Source organism: Lepeophtheirus salmonis, chromosome 7 (assembly GCF_016086655.4).
Source record: "Lepeophtheirus salmonis chromosome 7, UVic_Lsal_1.4, whole genome shotgun sequence".
In the NCBI taxonomy this organism is placed as follows: Eukaryota; Metazoa; Arthropoda; class Copepoda; order Siphonostomatoida; family Caligidae; genus Lepeophtheirus; species Lepeophtheirus salmonis.
The window spans coordinates 3,192,863-3,218,265 of record NC_052137.2 but is presented as its reverse complement, the minus strand read 5'-3'; the positions used below and the strand labels follow the sequence as shown (position 1 = coordinate 3,218,265).

General features: G+C 31.4%; 1 protein-coding gene across 1 annotated transcript in view; it reads right to left on the bottom strand.

Annotated features, from left to right (window-relative positions):
- LOC121121616 (uncharacterized) overlaps positions 1-25,403 on the bottom strand; it is a 141,565-nt gene that overhangs the window by 31,152 nt on the left and 85,010 nt on the right. The window contains exon 10 of the mRNA XM_071890079.1: positions 10,425-10,553. Within this exon, the coding sequence (XP_071746180.1) occupies positions 10,425-10,553 (129 nt within the window). The remainder of the gene's footprint in view (positions 1-10,424; positions 10,554-25,403) is intronic.

Below are 25,403 nucleotides of genomic sequence, written 5' to 3'. Positions count from 1 at the left end.
ATATTTAAACTTGAGATTAAAATGCAATGCATGAATTTAGATATAAATTCAGAAATTACTGTAAAAAATCTAAACGTGAAATTAATATCAACTTTAGGAAACCACTTTGAAAGAATCACAATTTAAGTTCATGTTTTTTTTTTTCTATATTAATTAGCTTCCAGGAGTGTTATAGTTTTTTTGGTTTTGTTTTGCAAAGTTCAAAGTAATATGTAACTTGCAATCCCTTGCTCCGGAATGTGTTTACAAGTACAAGGGTCGTTTGAAAAGTCCGTGCAAAGTCCAAGAGATGGCACTACTGGAACGTATTAAGGTTATGTTTAGTTAGTAGCATATCTTGGAAGAACACACACCAACGTTCAGCCAGATCGGTATATTTCTTTCCTTGGGAATACAAAAGACAGTCGCCATAATCTTTTCCGGCCGATTCCCTGATTCAAACGAATATCAAACAGAAAGAAATATTACCACTGCTTGTAAGGTATTATAAATAAACGCCCTTAAAGAAGGTTATTACATCTATCGTGTTTGTACACGTATAAGTGTATAAATAGTGTGCTGTATCGGTCTTTATTTATTCGGTCCAGTCTTTGAACATTTCCTAGAACTATTAGTACTTGAACTGATTAAACAATGAAGAAATAAAGTTGAGTGACGTAATCAAAGACCGAACTTTATAAGTTTTTAAGACTGAATTGGACCGTGCAAGACTAAATTGGACGCGACTGTAGTCTTCAATCCTAAATAAGAACCGGAACAACATTTAATATTTGATACTGGGAGAAGAGTAGCTCTTAAGGATACTTTCTTTAATTAACTAGCAAGAGTTAATGTATATTTTCAATGGTGTAAATCCGGTGTGTTGAAACTGTGCTGTCCCGTTTATTTGTAATTGATAATAAAAAGAAGGATTTCTTTCCTAAGCAGTTGTCATTATTATTTAATTACTGAGTAGTGAACATCATTTCCTGAATAGATTTAATTATATACCAACCCTGATTGAACATTTGTGTGTGCTCATAAAAGACGGAGCATAACCCTGAGGATTTGTTGCAGTGTTATAATTGCAAGCCCTTGTTGGACTCAGGGTAGAATTGGGGAATTTCAGCAAATGTCCTTGTTTATACCCTCTTCTCCTTCCTCTCTTTTCACAGCTGGTTTTTTCTGATCTAATGAAATTTTATGAACATTATTCTTTCGGTCCTCCAATATTTCCTTCAAATTTGTAGGGTTACCATATTGATTTTCTGTTTTTATTTTTTCAAACATGCCCATTTTACACTGGATTTTGATCATTGTATATATGTTATGTACAATTTGCGATGCCTATACAAGTTGCAACTAATATAAACAAATTGTACAAGTTTCAATTCCTTACTTCTTAAAATATCTTATTTAATTAAAACATTCGTCATTCTAATTCTTAATTGATACTATCATTTCATTTTGATCGATTACAAATACATGGTTATTATATATTTATGATTTACATATCTGTGAGCATGTGTCTCAGAAAAACTATATTTTTAATAATTTGTATTAAAATGGCCAAAAAACACACCATTGATAATAATTATTCATGAAAAGTTCAATTATTGCATGATCCTCATCAGAAGTACTACTGTAAATCCCTTATTTATAATTAGCAATCTCATTTTTTTACTTGGAAATTGTACAATTTGCTTATACAAGTTACAAGTATGCAAATTGTCCACTATTTATCACTTGGCTAACCCAAAAATACCAACTGTATTTTTTGTCAGCGTTAGATTCTCTCGTCTCACTTGATACGTCACGGCTATTTCATATGGTATTCTTTTAGATAAATAAACGTATTTCTAAGTAGATAGGTTTTTTTTTTGTAATAGTGCGAGGCGAAGGAGGTACCGAGACATATGTTACAACTGAATTAAGAACCTTTGTTACTATCAGTTATCTGCTATATGATTTTGAAGGGAGAAAATGAATTACAGCAATAAAAAAGAAGAACCTTGTACATTCAAACTAGAATTAGTGTAAAGTATTATAATTATATATAAGTTCTTATATATTAATTTTATTATGCATTTTTAAATCAATTTACTCCAAAGATAGGAGAGAATTCTTCTGTTAGAGGGAGATGTTAACACGCCCACGACTAATTAAATAATGAACAAAAAAGAAGAAAGGACACACGCATACACCGTTTTTCCTTTTTTAATCGGTTAACTTGGTTTCTTCATTACACACATCCCTTCTTAAATTAGTTATTACATACTTAGGTTCCATTGCTAATCAAGCAAAATGCAAATTTCTTGTTGATCTCTCCTCGTATATACATACAGGATGGACAAGGTAAATCCAGAATAACGTCTAATTATGAAACTTGTATAGGTTACGTGATAAAAACTTTAATACTTGCCCTTTGCTAAATGTGTTAGCTATCGAATTTAATAACAATGTTTTTTGAGTATTTCATTGTTCAAGCATGGAAAAAGTCAAATAAAATTTCTGAAATCGAAGCTCACTGCGAGTGACACTCTGCTCAGGAAATAATTTCCTTCTTCAAATATCCAAAATCAACCGTTTATGACGAGATTAAGGTCTTAAATGAGGAGGGAAAGACTGAGGGAGAAGCTCATTCAACAAGATCTGATAAAATCCGCACTAAATGGTTCATAGGTGGCTTGAAAGTATCCATTGACACTCATCCAGACCCCCCAATTGCTAACCTGGCCAAGGACCGTAACACGAGGACCATCAAAAATGCTGTCAGGATTGATCTGAGTTACTTTTCGAGGGTCAGAGCCTCAAAATATCTGCTAAAGGAGCAGAATCAGGTAGACACAATCAGCAAAGGTAAAATACTAATTAACCAAATGAAGTACTATTGTGGTTACGTGCAGGGTTTTTTTCGGACGATAAAATCGCGCAAACCATAACCGTAGAAACGATAGATGGATATGTTAGGACTCTGATGAGGTCCAAACAGTTTTGAAAACAAAGAATCCGCCTTTGGTTATGGTCTTGGTGGTGATCAGCACAGAAGGACAAGTTATGGCCCCCACTTCTTCCAATAGGGCCAGAAGGTGACCCAAGAGGTCTGCAAGGACGTTTTCTAGGTTGTGGTCATCCCATGGATAAATGAGGTCACTGATGGAAAGCCATACACATTCCAGCAAGACTTAGCACCTATTCATAAGGCCAAGAGTGATTAGGACAAAATATGCCGGATTTTTGGCCTCTATTCTATTGGCCAGCCAATAGCCCGGACCTCAATCCATGTGATTTTTACTTGTGGGGCTGGGTGGAGAGGATCGCCTGCAAGAATAATCATGCCTCAATTACGGCCTTGAAGGCCTCCATCGTCAATACAATGAAGGACCTGTATCTAAATGAGGTAGCAAGGGAATGCAAGGCATTCAGGCCCCGTGTAGAGATAGTGATCGAGAACAAAGGCTTTTATTATGAATAATCATTTTACATTTAATGTGCCTTTTAAATGAAGAAAATAGTCTTTCTATCTCTTATACAAGTCTTATAATTAGCCGTTAAAGTTATTCCTTGTCCCCCTTGTATGTATTCGTCATTTTATTCTTTCTATGAATACATTTTGGCTATCATATAGAAATAAAAATATGTAGCCACGCTTTTAATAATATTTTAAAAAACAAAATTATAATACGGTATTGAAAATAATACGATGTAGGATTTTAATATTATTAAATGCATATATGAATTCATTTTAAAAATTGTAATGAAATAATATAACAATTACAGTCACTAAGTACTTAATGATTGACTTATTGAGCTAATTACTAGATGGTTTAAAACCTTTTTTCTTTTCTTTTTGGAGGAAAGGTTGCGTGATACAATAAAGTAACGACGTGATAAACATATATATTCACGTATACGTGTACACTCACGATAGATGTGGTAACCTGCCTTTAATATGTATACCCCATGCATCATATTTAAGTTTACAATTAACGAAAATGGTCACATCTCTAGTTTTGATAGGAAGTTTTACACAAATGAGATTCCGTTATCTTCTAATAATAATTTGCAGTTTTTATCCATAAATATTGGCGGTATCTTAAAAGATGACAAAATGGAAGCCCAAATAATTCTTTGTGCTTGAATAGCTCACGCCCAAAAAGACCAAACATAGATTGCCAATGAGCTAAAGATCGGCCAGACGGCCTTGTATGGTATTAAAAAGCGATTTGAAAACCCAGGAACAGTAGCGGCAAAGTATTAGCAAGGTTGGAAGCGAACAATAAAAATAAAACCCTGATTATGCAGTAAAGACGATTCGCGGTATGGCCAACAAGATTAATGTGATCAAGGTTACGCTGTAATGGGTATTAAAGATAACTTGGGAGCTAAATCAAGAGCGAGGAGGAAGAAAGATGACAACGATAGTTACGACTGTCACAAAAGCCACTCTTCTTTCGAATGTATCCAATAACAGTTGGCCTCTCTGCTCCCTTGATCTTAATCCTTTGGATTATTCCATATAGGCAAAGGTCGATGGAGCTGCTCACGGATCTTTGAGGTCTTTGGAGTCCGCCATCAAGACTCAATGGAACACTTTTCAGAAAACTACATCATTATGGTTTGTGCAGCTTTCAGAAAGAGAGTACAGGCCATCATTGAGGCTGAGGGAGCCCATATAGAATAAATAGTGTCGATTTCAGATATAACTCACTGGAAAGAAACTTAATTTGTTTCTCATGATGGTAGATATATGTATACGTGTACACGAACGATCGATGTGGTAAAATACCTTTACTCCTAGATATTTTGTCGTTCCCCTGTAGTATTGAACCCCCCTAATATATATATAAGCAAGCAGCCCTCTTATTCTTTTTCAAGAAGACTAAGACTGTATACTTATATACACTAAATCTTGTATGATGCCGATGGTATTAGCATAATCAAGTAAATGTATTTATTTGAGTATACATACACATATGTAGATTTTTCGATAATCCCTATCACAAAAGGAGATCCTTCACACAAGTGAGTTTATAATGCATTATTCACAACACACATATTACTCACTCCCACTCAACCTACCTCTTAAAAAGACTCATTACCACCCTTTATATCTACTAGGGTTGGGTATCGGTCTGGAAATCCTAGACCGGTCTGAGACCGTTATATTTTTGTAGGCCCGGATTATTCAATCCTACAAAATACCTCGGTCTGGACCGGTCTCATATAAAAATTCGATCTAGATTGGTCCAAAGGAAAAGTTCGGTCTAGATCGGTACAAAAGAAAAAAATCAGTCTAGTTCGGTCACAAAAAAAATCGGTCTACACCGATTTTACAGATAAATTGTTTATAACAAGACATCATATGTTTTCTCAAGTACAATGACGTTGTACAAAGTTCAAACAGAGATAGCTCAGATTAATTTTGATCCCGACGTCTCTTATATTAAACAGTATTTGTTCTAGAAATTATTGTGTACTTTTTTAGATTTTTTTGAAAAAAATGAATGACAGTTGATCTAGAAAAAAACGGTCTGTCATAGTATATAAGACCGAAAAACATCGGTCAATACATTGAGACAGAAAAAAAATCGGTCTATAAAGTGAAACCGAAAAACCGAAAAAATCATTTAAGACTGAACCGAAAAAACAAAGGTACTGGACCGAGTCTCAGCACTTGTATGTACCTACATAGGACATTTACAAATGTACATAATATGTATGTACAAAAAAAAAAAACATATTATGAATCTACAGTTCTTATTTCTAGGGATTTTAATACTTTGTAGTGAAGTGTCAGGAGAAAAACTTGAGTCAATGGGTATTCCAGTTGTACAAAGTAAATAAAACAAGATATCAAAAACTTGGGTAAAGTACCTAAAACAAACTCCTCCAAACTGTGATTTCCGTTTTCTTTCTCAAGCCATTATAACTAGTGTTGTGTCGGTCCTCATTTATGCAATCCAGTACAGTCTTATGACCGGGCATATTGTTCCTTAGGACTGTTGATCCTTTGAACCAAATCTTAAATTTCGTTCCTTATTTATTCAATCCAGTCCAGTATTAGGACAGGCCCTTGGGACTGTTCCTTAAGACTGTCAGCTCTTGGTAGCGGTGATTAACTATCGATCCTAATTTATTTGGTCCAGTCCAGTCTTTGGCCAGTTCATATTAGCTCGTGGCCTATCATTAAGACAGTCTTAGGAACGGTCTTATTGCTCCTTAGGACTGTCAGACTTTAGCACCGCTCCTTAAATGTCTGTCCTTGGAAATGTTTCATAAACATGTCGATGATGTAATTGGTCAAATAAAATATATATGATATGTGTTAAGACCATTGCGCATTTCTTGCAAAAATTATTCATATTTTCATCATCTTCTTTATTAATGAAACAAAGTTTCACTCTTTCTTATAAGACCACCGCTTACTCCGTATTCAGTGAGTTTGTATAATTTGACGTAATTGAGTGAAAAAATGTTTCTTTTGCAAACAAATCCTGCTAATTCGTTGTAAAAAAGTCTTTAAAAAATAACATTGATTCAACTGAAGAGCCATCTAGCGAGTAAAATATAATTTATGTATACCTTTATGTATGAAAAGACGTCACCAGATGAACTGTGTATAGTGATCCCTGATTTATATACGAATAAAGTATACAGAAAAAAAAGAAGAAGAATATACAAGGAGCACTGTATAAAATGAATGAAATCTCACAGGCATTTAGTTCTACTCATTAAAAAATAAAAAATGAGCGAATTGTACTTTATATAATACTTTGACAATTTGAAGAATGCATTAAAGGAGAGCATCTTGGCTGTCATGATTTTTCATTAGATCAGCTACAAGCAGCTCTTGATATGAGGGAAGGGGAGGTGGAAATAAACTAGGCCATGTCCAAAAATTACTCCAACATTCATCCTCAATTCTACTCGGAGTCCAACAAGGACTTAAAATAATATATCTGCAACAAACCTTCATTGATAGTCTTTCTCTTGTTATGAGCTTATGTTCCAATCGTTTTCGTATACATCAATGATACATTGTATGTAGTAGAAAAGGAAGTTCACTACTCAAGAATTAAATAATAATGACAAATGCTAAGGGAAAGAAAATGTACTCCTCAAATGCCAACTTCCAAAAAAATTGGGCCAGCTAAAAAATGCACCCAAATTTCGTCATTATTTTCGGTCTGGATAATGTCTAAGGCCTGAGCCAGGGTGCTGGAGATGGACGACCATTCTTCCAGGAACAACCATTCCTGCACCCTTTAATGTCTTAGTGAACACATCAGAGAATATACTGACTGATGTAGCTTGGTTTTGCTCCCATAACCGAAGAATTCTTTGAACAGTGTCGTACTCTTGTATTTCATGTCATATTGTTCTCCATGTGTACTCCATATATTTATATTTAATACTTGTAGAGCATGGGCTCTCAATGGGAGTTAATCTCATCCAGTAAGGAGAATAATTAACCTATAAATGTAGAGTCTATTTTAACCTCAGCAAGCTTTTTTATGATAGAAACAAGCTTAAAATTGATCACTATGCCCGTGTAAAAGCAAATTTCACTATAATTCCGGGGTAATAACTACTCATCGCCCTCCTTTTTAATTATTCAAACACGTCTTTTATGTACACTGGTCGCACACAGTACGTCAAATATCTATCTATCGAGGGAAATAGAAGTACTTAATGAAAAAACTTTTTTTGGATTCGTTCATCGTTCATAAACGTTGAATGCAGAACAATTTTGAACAATTATTAAAAAGCTTGATAATAATTAATAAGAATAGCTCTTTTAATGCCTTAATACAATGATTAAACGATAGTTTAATTTCAATTCCCTCTTGGATTTCATAATTATGCAACTCTTAATAAAACAGAAAAACTTATTTATGGGCAACACTATCAACTCAAATACATATGTATAAATAGCTGGGAGGGTTTATTTATTATTTTATCAACCTCTTATAGTTTCTTTCCCCAGTAAAATTGAAAAAAACATCAATTTTACAACTAAACTAGATCTTCTTAAACCAAATATTCTCTTGTAAATGTTACCCAAATTACTTGTGTTTTAAATTAATTCATTTGCCATGAAAGCAGTTGAAGAACCAAAACGTTATTCTTATTCAAACAAAACCCATAAAATATTCTGGTGTTTTCATCTTTAAATTTTATTTTCTCCAGATAGAATAATCTAATATAAGTTCATATTTAAAATCAACATTAAATTTACAAAGAATAAACTAATTTTCAAGTGGGCAACTGATTTTTTTTTCTTAACAAAAGTTGTTTCTAACCTATAAAAAGGCTATAAATACTCCGAAAATTCAAATTGAAAACTCTCAATAAGCAGATTTGATATTGAAAATCTAATTGCAGATTCGTGATGAAGATATCAAGTACTATTGTAATTGTATGGCATTCATAACATTTTTGAAAAATTAAAATTTGATTGACTTGTGTAATTAAACATCTCTGATCTCATTCACGGAATTCAAAATAGATGGTAGTCTATTGACGTAATTTGTTTTATTTAGAATTTAAAATTGTTGTTAAAAATAAAAATGTGGGATACAAAAAATGGAGGAAACCCCATTTTCGTAAAAATTGGTAGTTTGATATTTTGGAAATTTTAAATAAAATACATGCAGGCGTTCCCCTTCACATGCACCCAAAAGGTGTAGTCAAGGGGTCTGGTATCAGGGCTGTAGGGGCCCAAAAGTAACAAAACAGAGTTCAAAAACACATTTAAAATAGTCCTGTAACGGAGAAGATGGGTGTCTTTCATTGCTGGGTGTCAAATGTGATATCTCCACCCTCACACGACTATTTCCACCGACATTTTTGATAGCTCTCTCGACAGTCTGGTATGAAACCCGGAGATCTCTTGGCCCACATGGACTTGAGGGAATTAGCCTGGGCTGTTTTCTTTAAAACATCTGTGTCTTGTTCGGCCTTTTTTACAGAGCCCTTCTTCCTCTCCAACGTTTCGGACTTGCTGACAGCGTAAACGGTGATTCTGAAGACGCCCAACTGCATGGAGTGGAAGAATGGAATATCGTCAATCACATTAAACTTTCATTTTCTTGACTTTTACGTAAGCCAAAGAGCTTAGGTTTGTTTTGCTTTGTAACTAATAGTTTAATACCTCAACCATAATTAATTATTGAATTAGTAAATGTTCAGATTTCAATGGACCACCCAGTACTACGATATAATAAATTATGGGATGCAGAGGCCCCTGGTGATTATGGCCACCTTGTGCTCAAAAGTGGTGAAATTTTTAAAATTTAACTAAAAACTATGATTATCTCATTTTAAGGTTTTAACTGCGTCAAATATTTTTTTTATCACAATATAGATTTTGAATTTAATACAATGATGAGAAAATTATAATATGATTTTTCCAAAAAATGTTATCAGATGAAAATACATATATATATATATGGATTTAATAAATATATCTATGTTATTTTAATGAAATATATTAATATTTTCCTTCAGCACAAAGCTTTTGAATGTGTTAATAACTTTTTTTGCTAAACATATATTTTGGAAATCATGGTTTTGACAAAAATTGCATCTACTTTCTACCATAAAAAGATATAATTTGTATGGATAAAGTGGAATCATCAACTTCAGTTAATGCTACAACCATGGAGAAAGGAAAATATTGAGACGACAAAGACTTCGATTGGCAGTTCGGCATAGTAAGGCTGTACTTCAATAGAATCTTTAGTCTGCAGCAATGGACGTCAAATATGAACAAGGATAGAAACAAAGATACAGTAATTTCTTGAGATACAGGTGCATCAACATACGAACTTTTATTAAGATACAACCTGGTCCAGAGTTGTCAACGTAATAATAGAGTAATTTCAAGCACATTTTTTTTGTTATTTCTTTTAGAATAATTTGATTTGACTTGCAAACTTCAGTCCAAGTCCTAATATAATGTGAACACACAACCCAGATTTCAACAATTATTTTAAGTTTTTGTATTACATTTAGGTTTAATAATTATAAGTTACGGCTGGGACAATCTTAGAAAATACCAGTCGTCACACAGCCTTGATTTAAACAAATTGAGAACAAAATATTTATAGCTATTTTGTTTCGTATTTTAAGCTGTATTATAATTTAACTATATTATTTTTTTTTACCGGTAAGAGTCAATCTTACTTGAATTTCATTTCTCTATAAAAATCATATCATACCCCTTTTGCAAGCTGATATTTTTGCTTAATCATTCGAAGAGTTTGTCCCCTCTTTGTATATTTTTTCACTTTCCTTTATTATTTTAATTTAATGAGATGGCATCAAAGTGATTTCAGACTTGCTTTAAGAGTACTCATGTGTATGTAAAGCCTCCATAATCAAGTTTCTATTCCACTTTCTTTTATTACAATGAAATATGTTTCCAATTAAATACTTACAATTCACATTAAGAATAATCCGTTTAGACACTGCAGGTGGAACTTCATTGGAGGCAATACAAAGATATGCTCCCATTTGATGCCTCTGAACATTCCTCATAATTAAACTCTCTCCAGTATAACGACTCACTGAAAGATAAATATACAGAGAAAATAAGAAGTAGTTTAAAAATAAATTATAATAATAATGAGAAATAAGAATATGTGGTTCGTAAACACAAAAACAATCTTGAACAAACGAGGAGAAACGGGAAATTTATCGATTAATATTTTATAGACATATTTTGCTCACTTAGAATTGTGAATTCCAATTTCCAACATGAGTTGAGGTTATCCAGGAATAGGTTAGAACTCTCGTTTAATTTATTAAACTCAATTTGGCCCTAATATGGCCCCTCTTGAAAAATGCTTATCAATATTTTTTTCATTCTTATCACTCCAACTATGGATACGAGTAAAATAAATATATACTTAAAGTATTTAGATATATAAATATTTACCCAAAAATAATATTTTATTTTTGGATATTATTTCAAAATTTTGATGATTAGGCTGGGGAAAATATTTATACATGGAATGTATTTAACAGAATATGTACCTATGATAATCACATCTCAAACATGGCAATTTAGTTTCATAGCTTGATCATTTTGGACATAGTTAATCATTCTCATTCTTTTGAAGTGAGGATCCTGCTTTTTCTTTTCGTTCATAAAACGCCTGCTGCCTTAAGTGTTTTAGAATTATAATTCTCTAGTAGTTGTATCCGGTATTGCTTGGAGTTATTAGGAGAATATTAAATTTTTGGAGAAAATTTCAAATATTAAATTTTTTGGAGAAAATTTCAAATATTAAATTGTTTGGAGAAAAATTTCGTATATAATCTAGTTTGGAGAAAAATTTCAAATATTAAAATTTCTTAATTGGTGGGGGCAAGGGACTACGGCCCCTCCAGCCCACATCTTGAGAACACCCTTGAGTTATTTACAACTCGTTAAATATTCCTTCAAAATCTCAAGTACCCCCTGGAGGGCCTCCAAGTATCCCAAGGGGTACGCGTACCCCAATTTGAGAACCACTCTCCTACGTATTTCGTAAGCACATTCAAATGGAATTACATAGTACTAATATATTCTTCCAACAAGATGATAAAGTAATGGTAACAGCTTCATTTAAAAAAGCGGCATCAATTCATATTATTTACAAGTCATTACAGTATAGAATTGTATCAAATATGAGTTAACCTAAATACCGACGTCTTTTCATTCAACACAGCTCTTTTTTCCTTCAATCTAAATGTTGTTTCACTAAGAAAAATTAGACATTTCATTATGTGACTATAAGATACATTTTGAGTATTCAGTGAGTTGATACAATTGACTGAATGGAGTGAAAAATTGTTTGTTTGTTTTTTGCAAAAATCTAGCTAATTTTCGTGAAAATGTATTTAAAAAGTAGCATTGAGTCCATTTAAGAGACATCTAGCGATTAAAAAGTATTATCATAGAACATATCTTGCAAAAAATATTCCTACTTTCATTATAATACAATATTATAAGACTTTATTACATTTCAGGGACGTCCGCAGGATTATATTTTAGGTGGGACTTGATTTTGGGATTTTTTTTGCAAAAAATTCCATAGCTATAGGCGTAAAATTTAATTTTTTGTAAAAAAAACCTTTCCAAATCCGTAATTATTCACTCAATATTAAAATTTTTGGAAAATATTTAAAAAATTCAAATATTAAATTCTATGGAAAAATTTAAATTTTTTACGGAAAAATTCAAAAATTAAATTTTATGGAAAAATTTAAATATTAAATTTTATGGAAAAAATTTAAAAAAAGAAAATTCAAATTATTTTACATTTCTTGAAAATAATTTCAAAAATTCATAGCTATTCACATAAAATTAAATTTTTTGGAAAAAAATGTCAAAAATTAAATTTTTTGCTCAGCTGTATAATTTTTCCGAAGAATAAAAAAAAATTCTAGTAAAAACAAACATTCCTGATTTTTTTTGGGAGGTAGGGCAACAGCATTTCCAGCCCACCCCCTGTGAACACACCTGCATATTTTCTTAGTTTTATAATTTATTGTTTTAAATAACAAAATAATTTGAAAATGACGTCACAAGGAATCGATTTTAGCTCCTTTAAGGACCGACAAGTAGACTGGACTGGACCAGAGTCCTCCCTCCTAAATATGGACCGACACAACATTAGATATAATCCCAGAAAACTAAAGATAACAGATGAGTTTAGGCATTTAGTTTGTGTGCTTTTGATGGATGTATTCATAAATAAAACACAAGAACATTGCACACAGGGGAAAAAATATGCACAAAAAAAATATAAAATAATTATAACAAATGCACTTTTGTTAAATACCTACATACAAAGTATTTATTCATATACATAAATAAACATCACATGAATGTTTATGATTTTGATAATATATAAACGACAACGTAAAGGGGGCACCAGAAGGCTACACGATAAAATAATTTTATATAATATGTACGCATACAATTAAAAAAATATGATATTCCACCGTTTCTCCTCAATTAATTAAATGAAATGTTAAATTTGAACAATAAAAAACTATAATATTTGGATAGCTGAAATATATATTTACCCATCAACACAATAGCATGCTAGAATGATTTTTCTCAAAATTGATCCTGGATTACATTTGTATTCTTTGACACAAATTAAAATCAATTAATTTCATTAAATTGCACAATGGAACAGTTAGGGGGGGGGGGATTTTGTACAAATGAATTTTAGACAATACTCAAATTTATCTAGGAGCCCAGTTTTTCTCCTCTCAGTCATTTGAATTCTGAATCATCTATGATAGTATTAATTTGTGACTATTATCGTTCAGAGTAATTTTTTAACCTTAAAATCAATACCCTAATTAAATGTAGGATCAATAAAACATATGTTTTTTATGATCAAAAAGTATTTTTATTGGATCACTTAGAAAATACAAAATAGAGCAAAAAACCTAGGAAATGGGTATTTTTTAACAAGATCTTTTTTCAAATTATCGCTATGTTTTATGAATAAGGGTCTAAAGAAATCTGTCCTTTTTCATCATTTTTCAGCCTAAAGATGGAAAAATATTGAGTTCAGAACAAGATACAGAATCAATAAAAGCACTTTTAAATGATAAAAAAACACTTTTGCATTTGTTTTATTTTTCTAACTTTTAATTAGGGTATTTTTTCAGGGTAAAAATGACTCTGAACGATAATGGTCTCGAATTACTATAACCCCAGATATTTCAGATTGACTAAGAAAAAAACTTAGATCAGATTCTGCACTCAAGGAGCACTTTTTGTGGCTTTAGTATTCACTTGTATTATTAAATTAACCCCTTGGAGACGTTGCAAATTCCACATAAAGCAGCCAAAATTGATCGTCTCAATAAAAGAATGATATAAATAAATTTTTTTTACGGGACATATCGAGGCCAGGCCAAAATAAGTTCCTTAAATCAAATGTAGTGACTAAACTTAAGCTAAAGTTCTTGGTTTTCTTAACTTTGATAATACAAAGCCTATAATGCACTCAAATATGGAATTTTGGCCTGTATTTACATATGTGGCTTAACAACTCAAAAAGCACACTAGAATGATATTTAACAATATAGAGTCTGGATTACATTTGTGTTCTTTAAAAATCTAAAGTCAATTTATTCTTCGTTTAATAATCGTCTATTTCTATCAACAAATTATACTTAAAGCTCTTTGGGTGTGTCGTAATTTGTATTACTGAAGAAGCAAAAAGATTGTTGTAACAAAATAATTATAAATTCATAAATTAGCCTGTTCCGAAATGATTAAGACAGGTTTGTTTGGAAGGAAAGGAGAAATGTTAGCTACAAAATTCTACCAGCATCGATTTTCTCATGAATTTTATGGTGAAAAGCATGCCATAGTATTTCAGACGCTAAATAGCTAATGCCTACATACATCATTTGCACATGTTTCTCCATTTGTCGCAGAACATGAAGACTCACAATTTTCGCTCTTACTATTTGATACGCTACAAGCCAAGTAAAACAGTGTTTGAGATCATCACTATCGTTTCTCCTATAACTCGCCCTAGTCGTGCAACCATCATTCGGTGGGCTGGTGATATCTGGGATGACACTTTTAAGGTCGAGGAAGGTGTCTCATCAGGACGTCCCCAGAGAGACAAGGACACTTACAACATTTCCCAAGTCATGAACCTGGTAAAGAACAAAACCCCATTGAGCGTTTGAAAGGTCCCAGTGGATGTTTCCTTAATACCCACAGGGTTTTTTAAAATCTGACTTTTGAATCTCCGATTCAAAAACCTAAAAACTTTAAATCGTCCCCAGATAGCCAACGACGCCAGGCAGTTCTTAACGGTGGGAAAGGTGAAAACAATTATATAGAGTCCCAACAACACGGATCTCAATCTCTGTGACCGATTTCTCTTCTGTAAGCTGAAGCATCTGCAGCGAGATTAGCCATGAAGAACTCACAGGGGGCGTTCAGAGGGGGATGAAGTTAGTGAACGAAGAGGAGCCCTTCTGGCAGTTGGTGGAGTTGGACAACCTTTTCCACGACGTTATCCGAGAAAAAGGATAATATGTGACATGATTGAGTACTTTTTTCAAACTTTTGAATGCAATTTTCTTGTCTTACTGGAGCAGTCTCAATCCTTTTGAATTAACCTCATATTATATTTGAAACACCATATCAGGCTCAATATAAGTCTTTTAAATAATAAAAAAAGATTATGAACTATAGATAGGGTTTCTTAACTTAGGCTACAAATTTGAATTCAAAGCCAATAATTGGCAGAAATATATGCCTATTGAAATATATGACGTATAAAAAATACATTTGAATTTTCTTCTTTTCTTGATTTTTATTCAAGTGTTTTCACAAAGTTGAGTATTTGAATTCTTCTTGGAATTATTTATATTCATAGATTATTCTACTTTCCCCTTTGGAGGTGCCGCATGGTGGCACTTAAAGAAAACAAAATTGATCCTCATAATAAACTTTATGGTTGAAAGGTCATTTAGGGGTTACTATATGTATCTTAAATCAAATATAGATTTAAACTAAAGTTAAAACTACTGCGCATCTCATCTTGTCCCACAAACTTGAATGCAATGCCTATAACTGTCTTAAATACGTCTATGAAATATAGGCGGCTATATTTATATACAGGAACATACGCAGAGTGTGGACTGGAGGAGCTGCAGCACCCCAAAGCCGCCCCCTCCAAAAAAAATAAGGAGACATTTTTTGGTCAGAATGAAAAAAAATTACACAAAATGAAAGATTTCATTTAGAAAAAAAGGTACTCCTGGGAAATTTGAAGCAGAACAAAAAATTTGATATCAGATTTCAGTTTTATGTAAAATTTAATTTTTTGTAAATAGCTGTTGTGGATTTTTGAAATTTTTTATTTTTAGTTTAAAAAAATTTTTTGTTTTGAAATTTTTTTCAAAAAGATGTAATATTTGAAACTTTTTCCATAACATTTAATTTTTGGAATTTTTTTCCAAAATATTTAATTTTGAAATTTTTGTCCCAAAAATTTAATATTTGAAATTTTTTCCAAAAAAGTAAATTTTTTAAATTTTAATTTCAAAAATTTTATTTAATGTGAATAATTATGGATATTTTAATTTTTTGTTCAAAAAATAAAATAATTCATGAACAGCTATAAAATTTTGAATTTTTTTTTCAAAAAATTTTTTGTTAATGGCTATGGATTTTTGAAACTTTTTTTCAAAAAAAAAATTATTTTTGGATTTTTTTTACAAAAAATTCCAAAAACCAAGCCCCCTCCCCCAAAAATATTACTACAAATGCCCCAGATATATGAAATAAAAATAAAAATTGAGATTTTTTCTTTCTATTGATGTTTGTTCAAGATTTTATGTTGACAGAATACAAATGTAATCCTTACACTTTTGAGAAAAATCAGGTTTTTGCGTTCAGGAGTTATACTTATATAAAATAAAAATAAACACCCGGAAATACAAAATGTTTTTCCATAGTGCTGTTATCAATACCGTAATATAAGGCTATTTAAATGGTCAGCTATTTAATATCTATCCACACACTTTTCTTTGTGCATTTTTGTGTGGATGATAACGTAATCATTTGTTGTAACCTTGACAGAATACGTATTTGAAATAACTCACACATTATATACGTAGTGTTTATCTCATTTTAAACGAAATGTTGCAACACAAAGAGATTCAAATTACTTTTCCATCTCTCTTCCTCCTTACGCTTCAATATATATATATATTTATTTGAAAATACATTTGATGATGAATTTTGTAACAAAATATTAAAAAGGAAATCAAATATTTTGACAAAAAATTGAAGAAAAAAAGAAGCAAAGATGATAATCTAAAAGAGGCTGTAGAGAAAATGTATTTCTGATTATGTTAAGAAGTTTTGTATGTTATATATCCGGGTATTTTCATTATATTTCAACAAATGCAAAATATACCCATGGTTGAATTATGTGAAAAAAAATTTAAAATGGCATGTATACTTTTAAACATACACTTCCAAAAAAATTATTTTAAAATCAGCCAACCGGTTAGCGAGATATGACCCTTTTTAAAATATTAACCACTAGGTGGCGTTCACATATAGAAAAACTTTAATCACGGATTTTAAAGGTCATACTTAGGATTTTTGTATCAAATTACAATTTTTGGGGGCGTGGAGCTTGAATTTGATGATAAAATTATTGTAAAACTAAGGGAAAACAATGATTTAAAATATTATTATGTTTCGACAGGAATACCTTTGATGCCCAATTGGAGGATGAAGGATTGCAAAAAAAATTTGAAAGAAAAACTCTTGTTTTCTTCAAGAGTTCCATATTCCAATCGAGTTTTTTTATTTATGCTAATTAATTCCATCAACTTTAATTCAACCATGCAAATTTAATGTTATTACTGAGTCGTTGGCCGATTTTAAAATTACTTTTTTAGGTGATCATTTTTAATATTCTATACAACAGCGTAGTTAAAATAAATTTTCATTGTAGTACGTATAAAATTGTTAAAAATTTGTTGAAATATAATGGAATATTTTTCTGTGTTCTATACATTAGTCGTCATAACATTTTTTTCTGGGTTTCTATAACTCAATATATTTACTCACTTGACTATAGCATTTTCATTGATGTAATAAAATACATCATAATTAAAGGAAACACCATTCTGGGGGGCTCAAAATTGATATTTTAACTCTACATAAAATGTACAAATTTCCTATAAATATAGATTAAACTACATCAAATGGTTTTTAAGAATAAAAATTTAATTTAACACTACTTGACACAATTGATTAACATAAATATGTAAAATTGCACAATTTTTGATATTGTTTTATTAAACACGAGAAATGTAGGGATATTCAAGGAAAATAAAAGAAATAAACTATTACAATTGAAATAGTAAGATAAACTGTGTCATAACTTATTTTTAATATATTTTAGGGTCAGATAAATAATAAAACTAGGCAATAGAGAGATATTGTTTGAGATAAAAACCAAGGTTTAAGTCAGGGATGTCCACAAGTGTGGGTCAGAGTCCCACCAAATTAAAGAATTTTTGCGTTTTTTGCAAGAAAAAATTTGATAATTCGGGCAAATTACGCAGGTCAGCAAAAAATTTAGTAAAAATCTATTAAACTATACGTTTGAATTTATGTGAAAATAACAGATTGTTGTATTGGCCAGTGATGTAAAACAGACCATACAGGTTAGTAAAAAAAGGAGAATATATTACTTCCTATCGAATCTCAAGGAGTGAGGAATGGATCAAATCCATCAAAAAGATGAGAGTCGATTAGATTTATCCTTCAAATACCAAAAAACCTTTAATGAAGAATTCCCAAAAAGGTAATAGACGTAGGTGGTCTCTCTGCACTATCAGAAATGTTATACATAAATACTAGTTTTAATTGTAAGCAACTTCTATGAATAGATTTGGATAAACGATATCCACCTATACAATTAATTATTATATGTAAATTCCGAAAAGAATCAATCTTTATTTGCTGCTACTATTACTCAGCATATGGATTTTAAGACATAATAAATAAAATGTTCAAGTATCATTGCTGGAAAAATGTTATCTGTATTCTCAAGAAATGTTGTAACAGAAAAGGGGTATTGTGCTCGGCAGAGTAATTCACGCAAAAGCTTTGATAAGAAAGATTGTACAACGGATCAGAGAAAAATATCAAAATTGATTTGGTGCATTGTAAACATTTCCAAAAGCCTGATATTAACTCTTTAATATAATATTTTCTTTCTTTCGAGAACAGGTTAGGAAAATGTGTTAACTGTCTTGCAAAAAAAAACAAAAAAACAAACACATGTTCTTCAGTTTGAGAATGCAATTCACAAATGTTAAGCCTTGCAAATGTGCGGGATATATAATTTGTCTTGAGCGCATGTGCAAGAATTATAAGCTCAAAAAATAATGACTTTTGATGTAAATTTGTTCAAATAAAGCAGTAATTAATTGTTATAGGTTTGATGCAATTATGTCACATCTCAATATGCACCTATTTTGTATGAATTGCATGAAAATTTTCAATTGTGGTAGGTTTGGTCTTTAAAACGTATAACGTTTTAAAAAAAATAACGTTTTAAGAAAATAATTTTGATTCAAAACCATATTTTGACGTGAAATATCTATATGGATAAAAATTAAAGTTAATAATAATTGTTGAAAAAATGGAAAGCCCTAATGGAAATGACCAAATAGTGCCATGTTTTTCATGTACATAACATTTTGATTTCCTTTAAATCATGTGTCAATTCTTTTGCATGAATGAGTTTGTCCTGACTTCCTCCTTTGACTCTCTTATTATGTTTTTGACGTTTCTACTCAATTGTCTGCTGCAATTCTGGAGAACCCCCCTCCAGACGGAAGAAAAGAAAAGTAAATTAAAAGAAATAATCATGGCTCTCTCAACCACTTTCTTCATTTTTCATGAGGGTTATTATTATTTTTTTTTTTTTTTCATTATGACGTTCACAATTTGATATTCCCTACTTCCCTTTCCGTTCTCTACCCCCCATAAACTTACATTCATATATTAGTTTGATTCAATTAAATTAACAAATCTCATTGTTTTTTATGGTTCCTACTTTATTTATTTGTTGCATGCAATCGAAAAATAATGGAATGACATATAGTCAAATACGTATATAATTAGTAGTTTAGATCCCTTTGATTTATTAAGAGGAGAAGGTGGTTTTAGTATCTGGAGTAATAAAAAACATGTTTCAAAACTAGTGCTAAATTACACGAAGAGCTTTTTGATCCATTGATCACTTCAAAAAATTTCCAAAAAGGAAAGGATAAATCTTAATTATATAATAATACATTGAATATATAACACTAATCAACAAATTTCAATTATTTTTTTGTACTTGAATCAAGTTAAGGACGAGTGCAGGGGATGGACTGGAGGGGCTGAATACGTTCTCCTTCGAATCAAAGTATTTTGTCGTCATCATGTAAATATGATCGTTGTATGAAAAATTTGAAATTCCGAAAGGAGATAATTTTTAGAAAAAAGTATTAGTTTCCATAAAAAAAATAAAAGTAACTATGTCAAATTCAGGCCCCATACAATGGATTTAATTTCAGATTTTTTATTAAAAAATTAACGGCCTCTCTAAAAAAAAAGAAGAAAAAAAGTGGAGATGCTGTGTTCCTTAGTAGTTGCATCTTGAGAAACATGTAAATTTAACTCTCAATTTATGGTTTTAATGTAGTAATATTTCTCACTGCCACGATAAAAGAAAGGCCTATCGTACACACTAGCCCCAACATCAATGCTCTGAGACTATTTGTCTAAGCATTGTGGGAAGAAATGAACGACACAATGTGGAAATAATTATTCTTAAAAAGGTCTCAAATCTGTAGAGAGAGTCTAAAAATAATTTTAAAAATAAGTTATTCAAAAAACTTAAGATAATTTCTATAGCTGAAAAAAATATGACCTACCAGAGTGTTAAAAAAGAAAAAAATTGAATGTAGTCACTTTTACAATTTGAAGAATGGTTTGGAGGCGAATAGCTTATTTGCCATGTCGTTTTATTAAGTTAGCTGTGAGCAGCTATGAGATGAAGTAAATGAACACAAATCCCACTCCGTATTTAACAAGGACGTATAGATATGAATTACTCTGATGTGGATCCCCAATTCTACTCAAAGTAACACAAAAAGTATCCTGCTCGTTTACGACATATTTTTCACAACTATAGTCAACCCATATCAAATCGTCAAATAAGGTATTTTATATTGACTGCTTCATATTTTTATGAAATTTACTTTACCGGGTGTAGAAAAAGTAATGACACCTTCTAAAAATACAATTTTGAATAACTGTTGATGATTAAATCTTAAAATTCCGATTATTTTTCGATTTTAAGCCTTTGATTGATGTACATGTTGTAAACAAAAACTCTGTATTATGTTGTATTGGAGGCAAGAAGAGCCATAATAGGCAAATTAATCCACACCAGGAGGACCACCTCAGACATCATGAAGGTCTAAAACGTCAGCAAGGCCACAGTATGTCGGGTCAAAAATCGTTTGGCTGATGGGGACAACCTGAACGACAAGTCCAAGAGTGGAAGTCCCACCAAAGTGAAGCCTGAAGACGTCCTGGATGCCTTTTAGGTCAACCCAACGATGAGGATCTCCGAGTACTCCAAGAAGAAGAAGGTCCATCTGTCTACTTTGGGTAAGGCCATACGAAAGGCTGGGGGAAGGTCGCTTACAAGATTTGAGAGGAAAAGCAAAATGATCGGTGGTTTACTTTGGCAAGGCTGACAACAGCATCAGGACAGTCACCAAGATCAACCATCTGGCCTTTGTGATAATATTGGGGGTTGTGGCATCATCTGGAGAAAAAATGCCTTCAATTTGGTTTCCAGTTGGATACCTGTTACCCTGTGCTCCCAAAGACCACAACGACCATGAAGAGGTCCAACTAGGCTTATGTATTTCAGCAGGACAGGGCTCCGACCATTACTGCTAATATTGTACAAGAGTGGATGGGTAGCAACATGAACTTCTAGTCCAAGAACCTTTGGTCCCTTCAGAGCCCAGATCTGAATATACTGGATTACACCATTTGATGGCAAATTGAGAAGAAGGCCTGCATAATCTACCATCAGAATATTTATGCCCTGAAGACCTTCGTTTACCCACAGTGGAGGATCATGAAAAATTACTATGTTACCAATGTGTGCAAGGGGTTCCGGAGTCAGTTGGAGGCTGTCATTTAGTCTGGTAGTGGCCAGATTCATAAGTAATGTGCATTGTTATAGTAAAAAATATTATTAAATATAATTACTATGTACAACATCATCCTGATCAATTATGAGTATTTTGATTACTACTTAGAGACAGGGCTCAGTACTTTTTCTACACCCGGTTGATCTAGATATTTATCTGCAAAAACATTTTGTTTTCTTGCAATAACATGATTGGTTCCCGAGATAAATTTAAGTAAAAACTGTAATTTCGTAAGAAAATTGAAACTGCTAGAGTCTTGAGCTAACACGATAGGGAATACGTTGAGTAGAGTTGTCGAAAAAAAACCAAAAAATCACGTCTTAATTTCAGATTTCCACAGACTGTATTGTTTACTACAATCTCTGTAAAGATTGTGGAAAGTTTTTTAGTACTACATTGCATGCGTTTGTCGAGTGCCCTTTGGCGTATTTTTTAACTGAATTTGTATTATCTAAATATTGGAGGGGGAACATTAACATCTTCTAGCTAACAATTTTATCAAGGGAGACCAATGGATTAATTTTTATGATTTATAATATTTAGTGTATGTTTGTTTTTTATGACTATTTGATTATCGAAATATTTATCCTGTTTAGGTGTAGGACTTGGCTAGGAATACTAATTTTAAGCTATAATGCGTATTTATGTTAATATAACGCAATTCCTCTTAACAATTCTATATTATATTATTTTATTTTTTGTATAGATATGGAGCACTATAAACAGCTTACTCCGTATAAACGATCGATGCTACTTGCAAAACACATGTAATATTTCATTAATATGACTACATTTTTATTTCTTAGATCAAAAATGACTTACGTTTTACATATAGATAGACTTTGCTTTATTTATATAAATTAATGACTCTTTTGATAAAAACTTTAATACAATTTACAATTTTCCTTATACAAAAAAAAAAAAAAATGTTCTTCCATTGACTTTCTTCTTCAGATGAAGTTGAAAAGAGAAGAATGAATAAAATAAAATAAAAAAGAGATGATATCATTCTTACGTTCCAATAAAATTCAAATTAGACATACACGAAAGGGGGGGGGGAGTGAAAAACTTTTTTCACATATTATATCTATTCTATGAATATTCTAATAACATATGAATGCATTACACATATGTAATAATAAAATGTAAAAAGTTGGTTCAATTCTAAGAAGAAAAAAAAAAAAAAAAAAGACATTCACTCCTATACATAAATATTCAACAAAAAAAAATCTTATAAAATGATGTAATTTATGACATGAGTGGCGCAAAGATGTTCAAACGACTGCAATTGAATATTTATCTATGTAAGTATAAAGCATATTTCTTATTAAAAGAAGTCAGGACCCCCATCATATCCATAAGCAAAAAATACAGACAAAAGTTGAATGATCCTCATGTTTATTTATGCAAAAAATTAGATAGCATTTTGGAAGTGGTTTTTTTTTTTTGGGGGGGAGGGTAACTTTCGAAATTAAAAAAAAAAACTCTTCCAAAATTCTTTCTACTTTTTTTGCATTAAATAAATATGAGGATCATTCAACAGCCCACAGCTGTTCACAAATAGTGAAATTTTTTCGAAAATAATTTAAAATATGAAAGTTTGAAAAAAAATTTCAAAAATCCCTATTTATTCTCAAAAAATTAAAAAATTGATAGCTGTTTACAAAAATTACAGTTTTTGAAAACAAATTTCATTAATCAACAACATTCAAAAAATATTTAATTGTTTGGATAATAATTTCAGAAATCCCCAATTGTTGACGCAAAATATATGTTTTTCGAAAAGAATTTAAAATGTGCAATTTTTTGGAAAAAATTTCAAAAACCCACAGCTATTCTCATAAAATTAAATTTTTTGGAAAAAAAATTAAAAACTCCATAGCAACAAAATATTAAATTTCTTGATAAAAAATTCATTAATCTACAACATTCACCAAATATTTAATTTTTTGAATAAAAATTTCCAAAAATCTCAAGTTGTTGACAAAAAAATTCAAAAATTATGTTTCAGAAGTAAGAAATTTTGAAAAAAAAATCTAAAACTAATTTTTTTGAATAAAAATTTCGAAAATCCATAGCCATTCACTATTCATAAATTTTTTGGAAAAAAAATTAAAAAGTATATAATTAAATCTCAAATATTAATTTCAAATTTTAACTTTTCTCGCAAAAAAGCAAAATTCCTTTTTTTTTTTTGGGGGGGATAATTGAATCTATTTAGAAAAGGACTAATTAGGAATTAAATAGAAATAAGAAGGAAAAAACTGGCCAGCTGAAAATAACACACGATTTTTGTCACTGATCCTAACGGTCTCAGACTGAAACCCAACACTAGTAGGTAAATAATTATTCGAGGCTTAATTAATTAGTTTTGTCGTTGTAAGGGTCAAGAAGTATGTATGTATTAAGGGGAGGGGGGGGAGAAGGGATCCAAACTAAATTGACATTCTTTTCTTCTTATGCTTTTTACTCTGTTTTCTAATCTTAGCCACTATCTGACTCCTTTTCTTTTCTTTTTTTTCTTCGTTCCCCCATGGGACTTAACAAAAAACAAAAACAAAGAAATAACAACGAAGAGGAAAGGAAAATCTCCTTAACAAAACCTTAGGTGAGTTTTACTATTATCATTTTTATTTTTATCATTTCTGTTTTATATGTATACAAAAAGTGGTAAAGGTGTGTGTCTCTTTCTAGTAGTGATGTGCTGTGAGCTGAATTTTGCTACTGAACTATTCCCGTATTTCTATAAAAAAAAAGATACTCGAAGAACTATGAGCTAGACTTGTTACTCCCAATAACATTTTTACCTCGCTAACAATACTACTTGTCAGGCAAATTTATTAAAGAATGATTAAAAATGGTGCCATGATAATAAGAATCTTATTAGATATGTTCACATTCCTTACCCGTTCGGTTTAAGCAGATGTCTTCCCCGTGTGGACGCAGAACTTTAAAAGCTCGATCAACAGAAACACAGAAGCGTTTTAAAAAAATTTGTTGTGTGAACAAGGCCGAGGGTCACCGACCCCAGAATATATTTTAAATTGGTGGTCAATTGATATAATGAAGAAGTAATCAGGGGAGCCTGAATTATTTTTTTGGGGATCGGTGGTGGGACATCTTGCTTTTTAGAAAATGGTATATTTTTTTAATGTAAATTGATGCTTAAATTTCTTTAAACAAGAATAAATTTTTTATTGTTTTAATTATAAAAATTCCACAAATGGGGAGGGTGACAAATTATGGCTGGTGCCTAAAGTTCCAATGCCACTCCCGGAGATACACATTACACAATAATCAACATACTTCTACGGTTCTAGGGCACCTATCCCCCCCCCCTTCGCTGGACAAATACCCCCTCCCTAAACTTTACTATTGAACAAGTACCTCCTAGCATTTCCCTCATAAAGTCCCCCTCCCTGAACCAGCTTCCCGCCAGTATTTTACCACCTATTAAGATAAATATCAACTATACAACCAAACATTCAATCTTTCGGTATTAAAATTTTGATGACTTATACAGCTCATAATTACTTTTTTGTTCGAACTACCCCAACAACCGCTCCAAACAAGCCCTCCATCATTTACTAAATGTACTTCTCAATAATAATGATTAAAAAGGATGG